The 20,350-nt window shown below is 50.9% G+C and overlaps 1 protein-coding gene across 3 annotated transcripts in view; it reads left to right on the top strand.

Annotated features, from left to right (window-relative positions):
- Nucleotides 1-20,350, top strand: part of PRPF6 (pre-mRNA processing factor 6) — a 44,427-nt gene that overhangs the window by 19,579 nt on the left and 4,498 nt on the right. For all 3 annotated transcript variants that reach the window (XM_038572941.1, XM_038572943.1, XM_038572942.1), the window contains 9 exons: nucleotides 668-786; nucleotides 1,924-2,142; nucleotides 10,604-10,726; nucleotides 14,789-14,910; nucleotides 16,564-16,702; nucleotides 18,175-18,294; nucleotides 18,633-18,809; nucleotides 19,212-19,345; nucleotides 20,110-20,201. In XM_038572941.1, the coding sequence (XP_038428869.1) occupies nucleotides 668-786; nucleotides 1,924-2,142; nucleotides 10,604-10,726; nucleotides 14,789-14,910; nucleotides 16,564-16,702; nucleotides 18,175-18,294; nucleotides 18,633-18,809; nucleotides 19,212-19,345; nucleotides 20,110-20,201 (1,245 nt within the window). The remainder of the gene's footprint in view (nucleotides 1-667; nucleotides 787-1,923; nucleotides 2,143-10,603; nucleotides 10,727-14,788; nucleotides 14,911-16,563; nucleotides 16,703-18,174; nucleotides 18,295-18,632; nucleotides 18,810-19,211; nucleotides 19,346-20,109; nucleotides 20,202-20,350) is intronic.

Below are 20,350 nucleotides of genomic sequence, written 5' to 3' on the forward strand. Positions count from 1 at the left end.
TGTGTTTATCTGCATTCTATTTTGGGCTTTTTGGTAAATTGCATATGAAGAAAGGGCTCTGTTGCTTAGACAAAAGTGTGGAAGTTTCTGGTCTGCACAGAATAGTAGCTTTTTCTGGGAGTCTGTCCCCCTTCCCTGGTGTCCCTCCATGTGCTTACTGCCTGGGGGCCACCAGAGGAGACTTGCTGCAGAGCCCGAGGCCCTGCCACCGTCAGCTTGGTGTTCCCACACAGTGCTCCGCCGGGGCCAGGAAGATGCGCACCAGCCTGGAGAGACCTGTAGCCCAGGGCCACTTCTCTTTTCCCGTGGTTTCTGCACACTCACACACACGCTGCCCAGCCAGGCTCTTCATACGTACATGATTGTCTTGTGGTTGCTCTGCTTTACTTTATAACGTAAATTTCCAAGCATGAATGGAAGTAGAGCTGATGCACAGCCCCCTGTGCACCTACTATCGTCCGCTGTGTCTGTCTTCCTTGTGATTCAAGATGTTCCGCCTTGGTCCAGGTTGTGTCGGCCCCAGACTTGAGGGGACCTGTATAAGGGGCTGCTGTGTGATCCTGCCCTGCCACTGTGTGAGAGATCCTCTGACCCTGCCGGCAGCAGCACTCATCCTGCTTTTGCTTCAGCCTCTCTGTGACCTGGTTTCTCGTGTGACCTTTTCCAGCCCTTGAACATGTTCCAAACTCCGTTCGCTTGTGGAAGGCAGCCGTTGAACTGGAAGAGCCTGAAGATGCTAGAATCATGCTCAGCCGAGCTGTGGAGTGCTGCCCCACCAGTGTGGAGGTGAGTCGGCCAGGCTCTGCCTGCATCTGAGTACAGCGCCTGCAAGTGGCATCAGCTGAGCATTGAACAGTGATTTCTGGGACTAGAAGGCACTATGAAGTCCCCGGAAGCCCCCTTGTAGCATAGCTGCCAGAGTGGCCGGCCTGGCTGTGGTCACTTGTGCTGCTGATGGAAGCGCAGAACAGAATCTTAGCTTGTCTCTGGCCCCTACCGAGAATTCTGTTGAACACTCTTTCTCAGGGGCCAGTCCTAATTCAGCTCAGAGTTTGAAAATAGGACCTGAACAGTGTAGGGTGAGGGAAAAATACTGATCGAGCTTTGTGTCAGCCCAGCATGAGTTTGGCTCGTTGCCTCAAAGCTAGTTGGGTTTCTTTAGTTTCAAACATTCTGGTTCACGACATTCTGTGCAATGATTTTTAGTCTTGGTTTCATGATATCCAACATGTCCTTAATTATCCTAAGGGGTATTGTGAAATTCTGCAAGCAAAATTAATCTTCATTTATTTACACAAAAGTAAATAGAGCCCATACACATGTTTGGTGATGAAATGTTGCAGAATCAACAGTCGGGGTGTGAGAACCCCAGAAAGCTGAACACCCGCTTGTCCTCTGTAGTCAGCAGTCCTGTCCTGCTCATCTGTCCAGTACCTGAGATGAGCCTGGCACACTGTGTACAGTTAGCTGGTGTTTGAAACGTGACAGGTTCTGTCAACCTCTCACGTTAAGCAGAGTCACTAAATAAGTAAGAAGCAGGGATCCCTGGGTGGCGCAGTGGTTTAGCGCCGCCTTTGGCCCAGGGCGCGATCCTGGAGACCCGGGATCGAGTCCCACGTCAGGCTCCCGGTGCATGGAGCCTGCTTCTCCCTCTGCCTGTGTCTCTGCCTCTCTCTCTCTCTCTGTGACTATCATAAATAAATAAAAAATAAAAATTAAAAAAAATAAAAAAAAAAAAAATTAAAAAAAAAAAAAATAAGTAAGAAGCATAACTGAACAGTTCCTAGATCGGTGAGAGTGTTGTACACATTCAAGGGTTCTATTTAAAGGGTCTTTGAGAGTTGTTAGAAAGGATTTTGTGAAAGTGACCTGGCAAGTTATGGGAGTTCTGTCTTTTTGTTTGCTGCTGTTCTCTCCACACAGCTCTGGCTTGCTCTGGCAAGGCTAGAGACCTATGAAAATGCCCGCAAGGTCTTGAATAAGGCCCGTGAGAATATCCCTACAGACCGGCACATCTGGATCACGGCTGCCAAGCTGGAGGAAGCCAATGGGAACACACAGATGGTAGAGAAGATCATTGACCGAGCCATCACCTCACTGCGGGCCAATGGCGTCGAGATCAACCGTGAGCAGTGGATCCAGGTGAGGTCAGCAGGTAGGACTCCCCACTGCGAGCAGGTGTCATGGCATCTGCTTTAAAAATGCACATTGGAGTCTCTCATAGGGTAGGGGCTGCTGGATGGTACCTGAGGGTTTTCATGCTGGCAGGGGAAGCAGGCACATGTGGCTTTTCCTTATGTGGGTTTTTTTTTTTTTTTTTAAGGTTATTATTTATTCATGAGAGACACAGAAGGAGAGAGAGGCAGAGACACACAGGCAGAGGGAGAAGCAGGCTCCATGAAGGGAGCCTGACATGGGACTCGATCCCAGGTCTCCAGGATCACGCCTTGGGCCGAAGGCAGCGCTAAACCGCTGGGCCACCAGGGCCTCCCTTCCTTATGTGGTTAAGACAGGTTTTTACAGTTGACATTTTGCGTATGTCTCGGGCTTAAAGAACTTTCTGTGTATGGACACTGGTGAGTAGTATCACTTTGCAGGTAGAAATACTGTGATGTAAGGAGACTGATAGGCTGCTGGCTAGTGAATCTCTGAAGATCTGACCCAGCCTCCAGGACAGACGACCTCTCCTGCCTTCCACTTCCACCTCCTCTTCCCCTGGGGTGGGGTTTGGGGGGCAAGGTGTGGTGAGCCTAGGGTGATCTGTTCCATGCCACCACAAAGGGCACTATAGAGCAACCCCCCTTACTTCACCTACTGCCCCTTGGCGTTGGACAGTGGCCTCAGGCCTCCTGCACCCTTCCTTCTCATGTTCCTGCTGCCACAGTCCTAATTCCCATTCTTGAAACAGCCCCTGAGCAGAGCTGTCCCAGGTATAGCCAGGAGGGTGCTGCCCTGTTTCTGAGATCCCTCTAGATCAGTGCCCTGCTCTTTCTCACATGAGTGTTGAGCTGTGTGGCCTCTTTCTATGTTTGGGCAATTTTTTTTTAATCCAGCTTGCAAGGCCTTGCATGTCCCTCTAAAATTTAACTATTGAGATTCATTTTCTTTTTCTGTGATGTTTTTAGCCACATTGTTAGATTTTTTTGATGCTTCATCCTTTGTGCAGATCCACATGTCCAACCAGTGTCATCTTCTTTCTGTCTGAGGCACTAATGTTTCTTACAGTACAAGTCTGACGGTAAATTCTTCCAGCTTTTGTATGTCTGGAAACACTCTGTATTTCATCTTTTTTTTTTTTCTAAGATTTTTATTTACTTGAAAGTGAGAGAGAGCATGAGCAGGGGGAGAGGGAGAAGCAGAAGCAGGCTCGATCCCAGGACCCTGAGATCATGACCTGAGCCAAAGGCAGGTGCCTAACCAACTGAACCACCCAGGGGCCTCCATCTTTGTTTTTGAAAGACATTTTCTCTGGAATTGAAGTTGACAATCTTTTTCTTGCAGTACTTCAAAGATACGGCTCTGCTGTCTTCTCTCTTTTATTTCCCGCTAGAAATACATCATCTTTTTCTTTATTCCTTTGTGCATACTGTCTTTTCTTTCTTTTTTAAAAAAGTTAATTACATTTTAAAAATTTATAAATTTAAAAAATTTCTAGCTGCTTTTAAGATATTTTTCTTTATCACTGGCTTTGAGGAGTTTGTAATCATGCCTTGCTGGTATTTTCTTCTTGTTTCTTGTGCATGGAATTTGTTCAGCTTCTTGGATCTGTTGGATTTATAGATATCAAATCTTTTATTTTTTTCCAATAGATATCAAATCTGGAAAACTTGTAATCTCCTGTTTCTTCAACTACCTGCTTCCCACTGAAGGTGGTGCTAAACTGCAGAGCCACCTGGGCTGCCCACTCCCATGTTTTCTAATATTTTTATTGTTTTATCTCATATTTAGAGGAGTTCGTTTTTGTATGGGATGTGAGGGAAGGGTTTCACTTCTTTTTTTTTTTTTTTTAAATTTTATTTATTTATTTATGAGAGACACAGAGAGAGGCAGAGACACAGGCAGAGGGAGAAGCAGGCTCCATGCAGGGAGCCCGACGTGGGACTCGATCCCGGGTCTCCAGGATCACGCCCTGGGCCGAAGGCGGTGCTAAACCGCTGAGCCACCCAGGATCCCGGTTTCACTTCCTTCTTGTCCGTGTGTGTGGCCGGGTGTCCCAGCACAGCTCTTGCTCTCTCCCACTGGCTGGTCTTGGTGCTGTTATAGGAGCTGGTGGTCCTCAGTGTAAGAGTTTATTTCTGAATTCAGCCCTGACCCTTAGATATAATGTCTTTATGCTAGCACTGTGCTATTCTGATTACTGCAGCTTGTGGAGAGCTTTGAAATGAGGTGTGAGTCTCCTCCTTTGCTGTTTTTTTTTAATGTTTTATTTTTTAAATTTTATTTATTCATACATGAGAGACACAGAAAGAGGCAGAGATGTAGGCAGAGGGAGAAGCAGGCTCCATACAGGGAGCCCGACGCAGGATCCGATCCCAGGTCTCCAGGATCATGCCCTGAGCCGAAGGCGGCACCAAACCGCTGAGCCTCCAGGGCTGCCCTCCTTTGCTGTTTATAAGATTATTTTAGTTATCCTTGGTCCTTTGTGTTTCCATATAAATTTTAGGATCAACTTGTTAGTTTCTGCAAAAAGGAAACTTGGACCAGCTGGGATTTGACACGGATCTCATGGAACCTGCAGATTGTTTTGTGGACCGTTGCCATCCTGATGGTATTAAGCCTTCTGATCCGTGAATATGGGATGTCTTTTCCATTTATTTTGGTCTTTAGTTTTTTTCAGCAAAATTTCAGTGTATTAGTATTGCATTTCTTTTGTTTTATTCAAGAGTATTTTCTTATTTTTGATGCTATTAGAAATGGAATTTTAATATTTTCAGGTGGTTCATTGTTGGTGTATGGAAATATGGTTGAGGGGAGCCTGGGTGGCTGAGTTGGTTAATATCTGCCTTTGGCTGTGGTCATGATCCTGAGGTCCCAGGATCAAGCCCCACTTTAGGTTTCCTGCTCAGTGAGGAGCCTCCTTCTCCCTCTGCTCCTTACCCCACTTGTGCTCTCTCTCTCTCCCCATCTCTCTCTTTCAAATAAGAAATATCTTAAAAGAAAATACAGTTGGGCAGCCCGGGTGGCTCAGCAGTTTAGCACTGCCTTCAGCCCAGGGCATGATCCTGGAGACCGGGGATCGAGTCCTGCGTCGGGCTCCCTACATGGAGCCTGCTTCTCCCTCTGCCTGTGTCTGCCTCTCTCTCTCTCTCTCTACGCTCAGTGTGTTTCATGAATAAGTAAATAAAATCTTAAAAAAAAAAAAAATGCAGTTGACCTCTGAATATTAAGCTTGTGTTGTATGACCTTGATGAAATCATTTGTTAAATCATAGTAGATTAGTTTAATGGATTCTCTAGGATTTTCAGTATACGAGATCATGCCATTTGCCTATACAATCTGTCCACCTACCCCCTCCTCCATTCTGAATGCCTTTATTTCTTATCTAATTGCCCAGGTTAGAACCTCTAGTGAAATGCTGACTGAAAGTGGAGAGAGCTGGGGCACCAGGGTGGCTCAGTGGTTGAGCGCCTGCCTTTGGCTCAGGGCCTGATCCTGGAGTCCTGGGATCGAGTCCCACGTCGGGCTCCCTGCACGAAACCTGCTTCTCCCTCTGCCTGTGTCTCTGCCTCTCTCTCTCTGTCTCTCATGAATAAATAAAATCTTTAAAAAAAAAATAGTGGGAAGAGCTAAAGCATCTTGGTCTTGTTCCTAATCTTAGGGGAAAGTATTTAGGTTCTCCAGTTGAATGTGGTGTTAGCTTTGTAGCTCACTGATGCTCTGGTCTTGTTTTATGGACTAATTCTTTTTCTCTCTCCCATTGTATTTTGGATCACTTCTACGGCTTTGTTCTCAGTCTGTTCTTCTGTAATGTCTTATCTGATGTTTATCTCATCTAGGGGGTTTTCCACCTCAGATTTTGTCATTTTCATTTCCAGGAATTTAATTTTGGTCTTTTAAAGATGTCTCCCATGGGGCACCTGGGTGGCTCAGTCAGTTAAGCGTCTGACCCTTGGTTTCAGCTCAGGTCATGATCTCAGGGTTCTGGGATTGAGCCTCTGCTCCACAGAGAGTATGCTTGAAATTTTCTCTCCTTCTTCCTCTCCTCCGAGTCACGGTTACTTGCTTATGCTCTTTCTCTAAAATAAATACATCTTTAAAAAAAATTCTTAAAAAAATTCTTTCACATTTTTCTTTAAGATTTTATTCTTTTATTCACAAGAGATACACACAGAGAGAGAGGCAGAGACACAGGCACCATGCAAGGAGCCCGATGTGGGACTTGATCCCCGGTCTCCAGGATCACGCCCTGGGCTGAAGGTGGCGCTAAACCACTGAGCCCCCCTGGCCGCCCGTCTTTCACATTTTTAACATGAAATGTTAGAGTTTCTGTACCTCTATCTGATATTTTGAACACATGGAACACAGTGATGACAACTGTTTTAGTGTCCTTGTCTCCTAACTCTGACATCTTTGTCAGTTTGGGATTGATTTTGATAGATACGTTTCCTTTCATTACAAGTTGCATTTTCCTGTTTCTTTGCATGACTGGTAATCTTTGATTTGTTGCCAGATGTTGTGAATTTTCCCTTGTTGGGTGCTGGGTATTTTTGCATCCCATTAAATACTCTAGTTTTTCTTGTTGGAGTACAGTTGTGTTATTAGAGTCACTTTGATCCTTTGGATCTTCCTTCAGTACTTTGCTAGGTTGGACCCTAGCAGGAGTGGGTTTGGGACAGTTTAGGGCTAATCCCCTTATGGAGGTGAGACCTCTCTGTGTACTCTGAACTCTGTACAGTGACCTGTTTCTCCTGGGGTTTCCAGTCTGGCTAGTGGAAACCACCACTGCTCCTGGCCCCATGTGAGTTCTGAGGATTTTGGTTGGTTCTTTCCAAATACACATGTTGTGTTTGATGCTCAGTGAAGACTCACAGGTGGCCTTCTGCAGAGCATAATGCCAGGGTTCTCTCTGTGTGCTGCACTTTTCCTCTCTGGTGCTTGGTTCTTGATCTTTTAGGGCTTAGCTCAGCCTCCTCCACTGGCCCTGCCTGGGTCCCCCTCCTTGCAGTGAGCTGGGCTGACCTTAGGCTCCCCTTGACTGTTGCTGCATCACAGTCCTCACACCGCTTTGTTACCCATATCTAGTGACTGGACAACCACCACTTATTCATGATTGTTGTCTGGGTTTTTGGTTGTCTCAGGAGCAGGGGGTTCTGGCTGGGTCAGCAGTATCTCTCTGGTCCTCTGAGGGCTTTTTGGAGCCTGGTGGTGCACCTACCAGGGCTTGCTGCTCTGGTGCTCCAGGTGCTTTCTCAGTCTCCTTTAAGCCCCGGTAACCATGTTGCACACAGTAGAGCTAAGAGTTATGTGCCTCTAGGAGCTCCCGCCTGGCATCATTGCCCATTCCTTTTTTTTTTTTTTAATTTTTTTTAATTTTTATTTATTTATGATAGTCACACAGAGAGAGAGAGAGGCAGAGACATAGGCAGAGGGAGAAGCAGGCTCCATGCACCGGGAGCCTGATGTGGGATTCGATCCCGGGTCTCCAGGATCACGCCCTGGGCCAAAGGCAGGCGCCAAACCGCTGCGCCACCCAGGGGTCCCCTCATTGCCCATTCCTAACCCCCTTTTGGAGGCACACTTGCTTGTCCACAGCGAGTCCATTCCTTCTGCCAGTCTGTGTTTCCATCTTGTCAGGAAGGATGATTGCAGGAAGTGTTGGTGGGGTGTCCTGTACCCTGGCTGGTTCTCAGACCAGCCTCCTACCAACCCTTCATTAAGACGCTGCTTGAGTGCAGAAAATACAGCATGAGCTAGAATTTTTTTAAACTTTCCTTGGATTTCGTGTTTTGCTACTACTTGCTTATACTAGAGCGCATTGAAAAAGACCCAAATGGGCATTAGTTTTACTTCAGTCAGTTAAAGGATAATACATACTTTGTTTGTTTTTTTGTGGTGTCCTGCAAAGTGTTGTGACTTTCAGGTGTTTTGCCTCCTGAGCCAGTCACCATTTATTGAGCACCCACAGCGTACCAGACTCTGCTAAACGCATTTTATCCTTTCCTTCCTACTTCCCATTTCCCTATTCAGGCCCTGTCCCCACAGCCCTGCTGCAGACCGCAGGAGCTTCCATGGCGGGTCCTGCTCAGCCCACCTGCACCCTTGAACCACATCTGCATGGACTCACATGCTTAGTTTTCCTTCTGTCTTGCTGGTGCCTCTTCTGCTTCCTTTGATGGTTTTCCTTCTCTTCTTGTAATCTAAACCACTTGGTGGTTTGATCATCAGCCCCTTTTTGAGACTTTTCTGTGGTGATCTCATCTTCCCGCATTGCCAGGAATGTAGCTTACATGCCAGGAGCCCCCCAAGTGTGACTCTGCTCTGGGTGCTCCCCACATCCTGGGTCACTCCCCTGCCGCCCTGCATACCCTGGGACATGTGACAGCACCACAGCCTGATGTGTCCAGGATGCATCTCTGGTTTGCCTATAGGATCTGCTAGGCCTCGAGCTAGCTTACCTCAGTATGTGGCACCACCGTTTATGCCTTGTGCACCCCGGCTGACTCCTTTTGCTCCTATCCCACGGAAGGCAAGTGTACCATCCCATCTATCCCTGGTCCAGGTACTCCCTTTCACGCAACTGCGGTCATCCTCAGCCAGACCACACAGCCTCTCCTGGGCATGGCAATATCTCCTAATGTATACCCCTGCTGATGCTCCACACAACAGGGTGGTCCTTTTAAAACATGATTATGTGACTCATTCTCTGGCTTAAAAATCTCTGGGTTCCTTCCTGCCACGTTGCAGTAGAACCCAGAGCTCTTGGTGTGGCCTGCAAGGCCGGCTCTGAGGTCCAGGCTTGGGGGCCACTGCCTCACTCATTTGCTGCTGTGCTTCCTTGCTTATCACTGGCCTTCTCATCATGGCTTAACACATGCCGTCTCCTCAGGTCTTTGCCATTGGCTCTGCTCTCTGCGTGGGGGCTTCTCTGATGCTTGTCGGGCCCCAAGGGGCTCTGGGTGGGCTTCTGTGGCTCATTGCACTTGGAGGTCTGTCCAAGGTTGCCTCTGGATCACCATGTTCAGCCTGCCTCTACTGTCACAGCAGTGCATGTCCCCCGCACCCTGTTGCCCTGACCACTTTCCATAAGGCTCTTGTCAGTAGATATAATAGGGTTGTTTCCACCCTTTACTGTTGGAAAGAGCACTATAAAAGTGTTCCGGTATGTAGGTGGTTTTGCATGGATGGGAACATCTTTGTAAGATGAATTACTTAAAGTAGGATTTCTAAGTCAACATATGTACTTTTTATTTTGATAGAGGACATGAAATTGCCCCCTGGGGGATTGTCCATGTGTGATCCTCAGCCACATGCAAGTATCTGTGTCTCTACCTTTGCCGTACAAGTATGTCGGTACACATTTTGATGTTGCTGATCTCCTACGTATAAGATAGTACTTGGGAAAAATAAGAATGGTGTTTTTTCAGATGTTTGTTTATTTTTTATTTATTTTTATTTATTTTTTCAGATGTTTAAAAGTCACTTGCAGTTTTGTTTTCTGAACAACTGTGTGTGGTTTTTTTAAAAAATATTTTATCTATTTGAGAGAGATTGAGAGAGCACAAGCAGGGGGAACGGCAGACAGAGAGGGAGAAGCAGACTCCCCACTGAGCAGGGAGCCAGACATTTGGCTCGATCCCAGGACCCTGAGATCATGACCTGAGCCGAAGGGAGACGCTTAACCCACTGAGCGCCCCAGGCACCCCGAGAACTGTGTATTTTATATCCTTTGTGGCATTACTCTATTGCATTTTGGTCCTTCCCTGATTGATGTGCAGGAGACTTAAGTGGCACATTTCTGTATCTCCTGCTGTAGAACCATGGCTGTCTTTTCTCTGCACATCCTGAAATCTGCTTTCTAAAGTCGAGTGCTTTCCTGGCGGGTCAGCCTGCCTGCCTGCCTGCCTGCCTGCTTGATGGGACACACTTGTGATTGGTCCTTCCTCTGGGTTTCTATCTTACCTTCTATGTGCCAGGCTTCTTTTATCCCCATCCCCTGTCTGTTTTGGTTAGATCATTTTTCTTTTGTCCATTTTGAATCCAGAGTTCAGACCAACAGATACAAGTGTCTGTGAGCTTGTCTTGATTCTTGTTACTTTGGAAGTTTCTTTCCTCTAGGAGCCTCTTATAGCCACTGAGTTGCCTACTTTGGTATATTGTATGCAGTAGGTGCTTATATAATGTTTGTTGAGTGGATAGACGCAGCTTTGTTAAGCCCTTAGGTATTTGCCGAGCATTCATCTGCCGGGTGGCAGGGATGGGTACTTCAGTGAAGGAGGCAGACCCAGTCAGGTGAGCCATGGCAGGGCATGACGGGCATCAGAGCCTTGTGTGCACACCCCACTGGCAGTGCAGAGGCTCTCTCGGTCCTCATCGTATAGGAGTAATGTGTCCTCTGTCTCAGGCACCTGGGGCTCTGGACTATAGTTTTGTGTCCCTCTTTCAGGATGCCGAGGAGTGTGACAAGGCTGGGAGTGTGGCCACCTGCCAGGCCGTCATGCGTGCTGTGATTGGCATTGGGATTGAGGAGGAAGATCGGAAGCACACATGGATGGAAGATGCCGACAGCGTAAGTCAGGCTACGTGGGCCTGGAGTCTCTGTGGGGAACTAGGCTGCTGTTGGGATGTGGTTTCGATCTGCTGATTTTTAAACATAATTGCAGTTGGAAGAAATACAGTTTTCTCTTAACCCAGGTTTACCTGGGGAGCTACTTTTTGCGTACCTGGTCATCTGCTGCGCTCTGCACTCTGGGTGAGCTGATTGTGTCCTGGGGACCAGGAGCCAGTACAGAGCGGGAGCCCACAGAGCTCTCAGCTGTTTACCTCTCCACATCGGGATTATCCCCCTTGTTTCTTTTATAAATTGCCTTCAGAAAACAGTTTGCATACACAGCTTTTGCCTACCGTGAGACTGCTTCCTTAGAATAGGCGTCCAGAGAAGAAAGCATGGGGTCAAAATCCATACATATTTTAGGTAATTGCTGCCTTAATTTCAGCCTTCCTTTTTTTTTTAACCTTATTTTGTTGTTTTTTTTTTATTAAAGATTTTATTTATTTATTCATGAGAGACACACAGAGGCAGAGACACAGGCAGAGGGAGAAGCAGGCTCCACACAGGGAGCCCGACGTGGGACTCGATCCTGGGTCTCCAGGATCCTGCCCTGGGCCAAAGGCGGCACTAAACCGCTGAACCACCCAGGGTGCCCCTACCTTGTTATTTTGAAATAATTTTAGATTTACCAGAAAAGTCGCAAAACCGTACAAAGAATTCTTATGTACCCTTTACCCAGATTCCTCCAGATTTGACCACTTCACCACATCTGTCTTCTCATCCTCCAGCCGTGCACGCGCGCGCGCGCACACACACACACACACACACACACACACGTCTCTCTTACATGTGCTTTGAATATGCGCAAGTAAGCTGCAGAGGGGATGGCCCCTTTCCTGTAAAAGAGGACATTTTCTTACACAATCATAGCAGAGCTATCAAAATCAGGAAATAATGTTGATACGGTGCTATTATGTAATTTGCAGACCTTATCCAAATGTTACTAATTCCCTTGCTAAGTGTCCTGTTAGCAGAAGGAAAGTCAGGGGCCACCCAGAGTCACATCCTCGCCTCTGGCCCTGCTAGTCAGTCTGCAGGAGGGGCTTCGGTCTATCTCTGTGTTTCAGGAGTCTGACCTTTGTCAGGATGGGCCAGTGGTTTTGCGGGGCCCCCTTGATTCACGTCTCCGTGAGGTTTCCTGCCCGTGGGCCAGGGTTCTGCCTCTTTGCAGGACATCGGGCCCTCCTGGAGGGTTGTTGGTAGGCTTGGGTGCCCTTTCAGCTCCAGACCAACTCAAGTGGCGTCCATCAGCTTTCTCCACCGGAAGGTTACTCTTTTTGTCCTTTGTAATAAGTGTTTTGTGGAGAGGCACTCTGAGACTAAACATCCTGTGTCTTGTCGAACTTCGACCTACTAGTTTGCAGGTCCACGAATGATGTTTTCCGCCTGTGTGCTATTTGCCAAATAGCACTTTTCTAAATATCATTTCTTCTACGTTTTGTTACAGTTTATTGGATGGAATTCTATAATAATGAAGAGCTTTCCTCTGTTCCTTATTCATTTGGGTATTTGGTTCCCTATGTTAGGAGAGACTAAGGATCCCTGCTCTATTCTGTGAGCTCATGGCCCTGCTGGCATCACCTGTGTGGAGCTCACATGACTTCCTCTTTGAATGCCACGTGTGCTGTGACCCAGAGCACCAGTGCTGGGCGCTGGCCACTTCCAGGGCCTGCAGGTGACCTTGTGCACAGTGAATATGCTCTCGGTTCTTTAGGGAAGTCAAGACACAGGCCAACCATGGTGATATTTAAAAGCTTTTCATTGTGTAACATTCAAGACACAAAGTATGAAGAATAACTTAAGCATGCTCAGTGTCTATATTGGAAGGAAATTCCTTAATATGCAAAAGAATCCCAGTTTCTGGTTGTTAAATTACTTTTTTTTTTTTTTAACATTTTATTTATTCATGAGAGACACACAGAGAGAGAGAGAGAGGCAGAGACACAGGCAGAAGGAGAAGCAGGCTCCCTGCAGGGAGCCTGATGGGGGACTCGATTCCGGGGTCACACCCTGGGCTGAAGGCAGATGCCCTAAACCGCTGAGCGCCCCCAGGTATCCCTGGACTCCGTTTTATTCCACCTGTGGAGTTAAATGCTTCATTTCTTTTTACCTTCCTTATTGCCTTTGATGGCACTGGAGGCCCTGGGCGTTGGGGGGCAGGTGGCACTGCCCTGTGGGTAGTGGACTGAGAGCAGGAACCCACGGGCCATTGCAGACTTTCCCTCCGTTGTTGCCCCTTCCACGTGTGCTGGAGCAGGCTCAGTGTCTTCTGCGGAGTGGTGTGATTCTGGAGGAAGAGCTGGAGTCCTGTGCCTAGAAGAATGGAGTGTTTGCCTGATGCTCCCAGCCCCTGGGGATGGGCCCAGGCCACCCACACATGAGGCCCTGGGCAGGATGTCACTGGATCTTGTGGGCAGTGGGTACCCAGAAGGCTTTGTAATGGCCTCAGGACCTTGGTCAGCAGTCACAGAGAGGGGTACAGACCGGTTTCTGTGGGGTCTAACCCTCACCTGGCACCTTCCTCACTTTTCCAGACGCTTCTGATTGGGACATGCCCAGACCAGGGCCCTTCCTGGTTTCTGTGGGGGTTGAGTCAGATCCAGGTCCCGTGACCAAGGAGGAACCCAGTCTGAATGCGGACGTCTCAGTTGCGTCCCTGCTCTTTTGACTCCTCCACGCCCGTTTCCACGCTGGTGGTCTTTGAACGCCAGGAGGCTTGCTAGTGGTTCTCTTCGAGAACACAGCTGTCAATCTGGGAAGTGGCCTTGGGTGGCTCAGATGCTGTGAGGCTGCCTGTCCAGCTCCATCCGTGCCATTTAGATGATCAGTGTTGCAAAACTTTGTTTCTGTCACACTTCTAGTGGCTTTTCATTTACCTCAAGGTACAAAACCCCTTGGTATGAGAGTGCTTCCTGGGTCTGCAGAGTATGGGAGAGCCGCATTTTTTTTTTTTTTTTAAGATTTTGTTTATTCATTTGACCTGAGCCAAAGGTGGACGCTTCACCAACTGAGCCACCCAGGTGCTCCCAAGCCACGTGTTTTTTTGGGCGGTCCGTGAGCATCCGGCATGGAGTGTGCTGGGCACTGGCCTTTAAGCTGTGTGCGGCCCAGTGAGAACAGGTGTCAGCCTATCCCAGTGAGTGTCCCTGGGTCGTGACCATCTAGAGACAGTGACACCATGAATAGTAACTTGTTTTCTTGTGTTGCGTGATGCTACCCAGGAAATAAAATAATTCTTGAGTGAGGAAAACAACATCCGAAGAGAACAGCACCTGTTTATGGTAGGGCTGTGTGAGTGGACGGGTTCTTTTTTAACCTGCATTTTTTATTGCAGTAAAATACACATATCCAGGAGTGCCTGGGTGGCTCAGTCGGTGAAGTGTCTGCCTTTCGCTCAGGTCATGATCTCAGGGTCCTGGGATCGAGTCCTTCGTTGGACTTCCTGCTCAGTGGGGAGCCTGCTCCTCCCTCTCCCTCTACCCCTCCCCCCGCTGTGCTCCTATGCGCGCCCGCGCGCGCTCTCTCTCAAATAAATAAAATCTTAAAAAAAAAAAAAAAATACACATATCCTAAAAGTTGCCTTTCCACCCCCTTGAAGTGTGTGACTGAGTGCATGCAGTGCATTCGCAGTCTGCTATGTGACTCCAGAGCTGCTCTGTCCTGCACGCCGGAGCCCACAGCCATCCACACTCACTCAAGTGGGTGGGTACTTTCTTGGTCTTCTTTGAATTCACCTGTGGTATATCTTATGATGGAAAATACGCACCACACCTAATTTTTAAGGAGGAACCCGTGTGTGTGGCTGCCGCTCCTCTGTACCCACTCCTGTTTGTCGGGGGCGGTAGACAGCCCCATGCCAGGTCCTGTGTGTGTCACGTCCCCGTCCTCCTGGGGCTTCCCTGTCCTGGATGTGTTTCTCATTGGGTCGTCCTGTTGTGTGATTTTGAGCAGATGCCATCACGCCTCCTGCTCTGATGCCTGTGCTGGCCGCCCGCTCTCACGCTTGTCTCTTTGCTCTAGTGTGTGGCCCACAATGCCCTGGAGTGTGCTCGAGCTATCTATGCCTACGCCCTGCAAGTGTTCCCCAGCAAGAAGAGCGTGTGGCTGCGAGCTGCGTACTTCGAGAAGAACCACGGCACCAGGTATGTGCTTGGTCCCCAGGTGCGGGCGCTCTCCACCCCCGTGTGCTCGTTGATCCTCTGACACCAGGTTGGGTAGAGCTGAATATAAACCTCATGTGCCCACAGGTGGGTGAGGGCCTGAACTGGGATCCAGTCGTCTGTGACGAGGGGCAGAGGCTTCTCCGACACTTGAGGCTGTGAGCTCTGTATGGCTCCTTCTGTGATAGGGCCAGCAGTGCTTCAGAGTTGAGACTGAGACGCAGTGTCTCTGCAGAAGTAGAAGTGCCTACAGCTGAGCTGGCGGACGCCTGGTGGCCGATGGGGTGCCTGGGGCGAAGCAGGGGCCTGCAGCCCTGTGTCTTGCCAGCGGTGGCTTTAGCAGTGTGGGCGGTGTGGCGTCTGGGCCCAGGCAGGCATGGTTTTCATTTAAGCTGTGCTGACTTTGGGTTTGGGCTAGTTTTGTGCTCTGAGGAGGTCCTTGACAGTTTTCTCTAATTGTATTCTTTAATTGAAAAAATCTTTTGGATCTGCCTTATTGGCTGTAACTGCTGATTAAATTAGGTGTTGCAATTTCTGGTGTTCAGGGGGTGTCTCTCCGGGGCAGCGTCTCTCATGTTGCTGTGCGTGCTCTCTGCCCAGGCCCTCTGCTGCTCTTCCCTGTGCTGGGTGGGGTGTGGGGGACAGGGCTTCTGCTAGGAGCACCGGGGCCCTAGTTCTTTCCTTGCCCGGCATTGTCGAATCTCAGTCTGGTCAGGGTGTCTGTCCACGTGCGTTGCTCAGAGCTCCTGTCTCATCCCCACTCCCACCATCTCATTTGGGGTTTCGGAATTAACTCATTTGGGGGTGCTTTGAGAGGACTGTGCTGGGCACCCTGTACAAGTTCACCTGTGACAGTCCGTGTCTGGAGCAGGGCCTCCCCTGCCAGGTGTGGTTTGTGGATGTGCCTCGCTGCCACTGCTGCCCTTGGTCCCTGGGCTCGGGGCAGTTCCCCTCCCTGTCTCTGGCACCCTTCCCATCCGGCTGACTCATGGAATGGAATGGTGAGAGGAGGTGGGGCACTCGGGATCTGGGGTCCTGGTTCTGGTGTTGCCTGGGAAGCAGGATGTGCTCTCTCTCGGGCTTCATACAGAGTGAGTTCTTCGTCTTGCTGCCGAGGCCCAGAGAGGTCGTTTGTGTCAGGTGGTGCCGCAGAGCGACAGTGGCCACGGGAGGCGTGGGGGCCTCACACCCAGCACCCACACTGGCGGTACTCTTGCTCCGTAGTGACCAAAGTAGCTTTTTTCCAGTAAGCCTTTTTCTTTGGATACCAAAGAATAGATTCTAGGTCGTAATCTTTATCGGCGGATCTGTGGTTACAGATGAAAAGAGCTCTCCTGTCACCCAGACCGTGAAGTTATCATTCCGCTCAGGACACAAAGCCATAAAAGGGCCCCTGAGAAGTCCCTCCATTGGGCTTAGCCACGTAACAATGCCTTGCTTTGTAGCACCCTCTTTGGTAGTTGATTTTAGAACCTTTATGAAGAGAAAAGATTTCCCCACACTCTCCCCATTGTAAAATCTGGTAAATCATTGATAGCGCCGAACTTTGGAGCAGTAACTGTCTTTTCAGCACCCACGCTGAGGCTGTGAGCACCCTGTGTGCTCCGGTGGTGACCGTAGCCCCCTCTCTTCCAGGGAGTCCCTGGAAGCGCTCCTGCAGAGGGCTGTGGCCCATTGCCCCAAAGCGGAGGTGCTGTGGCTTATGGGCGCCAAGTCCAAGTGGCTGGCAGGGGATGTGCCTGCAGCAAGGAGCATCCTGGCTCTGGCCTTCCAGGTGGGTTGAGGGGTCATCTGGGCTGCAGGGGGCGTGTGCACTGGAACCCAACCTCCGTGTCTGTTGAGGACTGAGGGCTTCAGGGTGCGTGTGCCCTCAAGCCCTCCCCCTGCTCACTGACGGGAGCCGACCCAAGGGAGGAGGTGTGTGTGGTCAGGATGCACCAAACTTAGGGTGCTCTGCAGGCAGTCGGGGTCCTGAGAGGGCCCACGGGCAGGACAGTGGCCAGGAAGTGGACCTACCCCTTGGTCGTGGCCCCTTGGTATAACAATAGCCCAGATTTTCCAGAACCCAGAGCACAGGGCCAGCAGGTGACCTTCCCCAGCTGCATGGAGCAGTTGCCAGAGACCACCGTTTCCCCACATAAGAGCACAGTGACAGCCTCTTTCCTATGAGAAAATTCAGTTGTCCAGTCCCTGCGGGGCCACCTGGAGCCACTGGGCATCTGGCTCCATTCAGATGGAGGCGTTCCATTCAGACAGCTGCGCGTAGCCAGGCTCGTTACGGCTGATGTCGTGAGCGGGGCGGTGTGGGTGCTAGGAGCTTGCAGTAGAGTCAGCGTGCGGTGCTCCATCAGTTTCAGGAAGGGTACGGCCGTAGCGATTCAACACTTCCATGTGTCATTCGGCGCTCACAGCATATGTTTTTATGAAGTGTTGAGTGCAGCGCAACTGTCAGTGTGTTGTTGCAGCCCTGACTAGCGTGACAAGGTTGGCCCTTGAGTAAAGGCTGTGAGAGGGGGTTGGCCTATACCTGGCCTTTTGCTTTCTGCTGTCTGCTGGAGGACAGCCACGTGTTGAGGACACTGCTCCCGTCTGAGTCACAGATTCTCCTGCCATCTCCCTGGACACTGCAGCTTGTCCCCAACACCACCCTTCAGGTGCCTGTCGCTCTGGGGCTGCTCATCAGGTCTGTGATGCGGCCAGGCAAGTGTGCCAGCGGGCAGCTGTGCTTTCAGGAGGCTGTGACGGTACTACCCCTGTGTCTGCTGGATTCTGGGTTGTAGGTGGCCCAGTGCTAGCCCGTGGAAGCCCTCCGCACTGTCAGCAATGCCCTGGGCATCCTTCTTTCCTACTCCCATGGACGCACTGAGATGGCCAGTTCCTTGTCAGCAGGCGTGAGAGAGGGTTGGGTGTGGCCAATCCATACAGGTAGGACGTGAGTGAGCTGTTTCAGCTTTGAGAGGCCACGAGGGCTTAAGGTGGGCCACGGAGAAGGTGGCTCTGCCACTGCCGGTGTTGTTGCCTGGGTGCCCACAAAATGAGCAGGCTTGTTTTCAGGTAGGTCAGCATTCTTGGGCTGGACCCAGCTTTGTTGTCCGTTAGCCCTGGACGTGCTTATTAGATTAGACTGTCCTGCAGTAGAGTGAGGCCCCGGCCCCACACCCAGGCTGGCTGCTTTTGATTAAGTGTAACCTAGCGCAGGCCACTGTGCTCTGATCCCACCCGGCCACGGCTGCACTCTCCCTCCAGGCCAACCCTAACAGTGAGGAGATCTGGCTGGCTGCTGTGAAGCTGGAGTCCGAGAACAACGAGTATGAGCGAGCCCGCAGGCTGCTGGCCAAGGCGCGGAGCAGTGCGCCCACTGCCCGGGTGAGCAGGCTGCCCTGGGGCCTATGGGGTCCGGGAAGCGTGAGGTGCCACTAAGGCCCCAGTACTCTAGGGCTGTTGGTTCATCCTTGGCTTTGAGATGTGTTTCTGCATTTAGACCCCCTGCTTTCTGCCAAAGGATGTGAAACACCCTACAGAAGTTCCTGTGTGGGCAGGAACTTACCCAGTAGGGCAAGTGACCTGTCAGGGGAGCTGTGGTGTGAAACCCGTATCGTGAAGGTGCCATCTGGCTGGAGCCAGTGCTAGAGGCGGTCCTGCCGTCGGGACGTCTCAGGGGGCGGGGGTGCCCGGGGCTGTTGGATGGCGTGTCTGCCTCACAGGTGTTCATGAAGTCTGTGAAGCTGGAGTGGGTGCTGGGGAACATCGCAGCTGCTCAGGAGCTGTGCGAGGAGGCGCTGAGGCACTATGAGGACTTCCCTAAGCTGTGGATGATGAAGGGACAGATTGAGGAGCAGGAGGAGCTGATGGAGAGGGCTCGGGAAGCCTACAACCAGGGGGTGAGCTCAGCTGGTTCCCGGGCGGGAATGAGAGGCCCGGTGGGCAGTGACTTGCTTAGACCCCAGCTGGTAGTGGTCCCCTCGCTCAGGCCTGCACCTGCCGTCTGCAGAGCTGTGTGCACTGCACTCAGTGAGGCCTGGGTTACAGGACCCCTAACAGGGCCGCTGTGTACGCACCCCACGTGCATGCACGCGCAGCACAGCCAGGTAGTGAGAACACACGCACCCTGTGTGCACTTGTTCACTGCATTGCCACACACATAAACCCCCACCCCACGCTCACGGGTAGGACTCTGTGGACACGAGCATCCCTGACTCCCCCAGCCTGAGGGGCCGGCCACAGCCATCACAGCTCCTCCAACACCAGCCGAGCCCTCTCTTACTTGTCTCTGTTGCTTGCAGTTGAAGAAATGTCCCCACTCCACCCCTCTGTGGCTTTTGCTTTCTCGGCTGGAGGAGAAGGTTGGGCAGCTGACCCGAGCTCGGGCCATTCTGGAAAAGTCTCGCCTGAAGAACCCAAAGAACCCCGGCCTGTGGTGAGTCCTGGTGGACCCTGCTCACCCCTCCAGTGGGCTGTCTTCCCGCTGTTGCGCATGTGGGGCCATTCGTGCAGCAGCATTTCCAGCCCAGGCTCCATGGCAAGGGTGGCAGCTGCTGGCCATGAGGAAGCACAGTTGCCTTGGGAGGGTTCGTCCTGGACACTCGTGGGCCCGTAGTTAGTTGCACGCAGTTTAATTTGTGCTCTGGTAGAAGGTGACTGGGGAGCCGGGAGCTAACACCGGGGGGTTGAGTATGGGTGCAGCCAAGAAAGGGCTTCCCAGAAGGGGTGGCTTTTAGATGAGGCTTTAAGGGATGAGCAGGAGGTTGTCAGGTGAGGCTGGCCTCCTGTCCGTAGTAGAGAGCTTGCAGGGCTGTGCCACGGAGGGCTCATGGCGTCAGGGCTCAGCGTGGTGGTTGCCAAAGGAGACCCGGGAGCATGGGTAGGTCCAGGATGCTGCGGATATGCTTCACTGTCCCAGCAGCACTAGCATGCCAGCCTGTGCCAGCCTGTCCTTGTCCTACCTGTATTTACTCGCACCCGTGTGATGCCGGGGTCCCAGGCCTCAGCTGTGGTGGCAGCTGCCTCTGGTCCTCACGGTGGGCGGGCTCCAGTGCCTTGCTTCTCCAGTAGATGAGCTCTGCTTGGCAGAGCAGGGAGCTCCAGCCGCGGTGGCTTCCCAGGAATTCCGGGAACGTAGCTAGGCTTGTCCCGGGGCTTCCGTGCGTGGGTGCTGGACCCGCCCTGTGGGCCCTTCCTCAGGTTGGAGTCTGTGCGACTGGAGTACCGTGCAGGGCTGAAGAACATCGCCAACACGCTCATGGCCAAGGCACTGCAGGAGTGCCCCAACTCCGGTAAGTGGCTTCCTGCCTCCCCACATCCGGCAGGCAGTGGCATTTCCTGAGGGAGAGGGTCTCAGGAATCACGCATGCCGGTAACGTGCTTTGTCTGTCAGAGCTTCAGCTGCACTTGGTCTCAGGCATTTGCACTGCGTCTCTACTCC

The sequence above is a fragment of the Canis lupus genome, chromosome 24 (genome assembly GCF_011100685.1).
Source record: "Canis lupus familiaris isolate Mischka breed German Shepherd chromosome 24, alternate assembly UU_Cfam_GSD_1.0, whole genome shotgun sequence".
Lineage (NCBI taxonomy): Eukaryota > Metazoa > Chordata > Mammalia > Carnivora > Canidae > Canis > Canis lupus.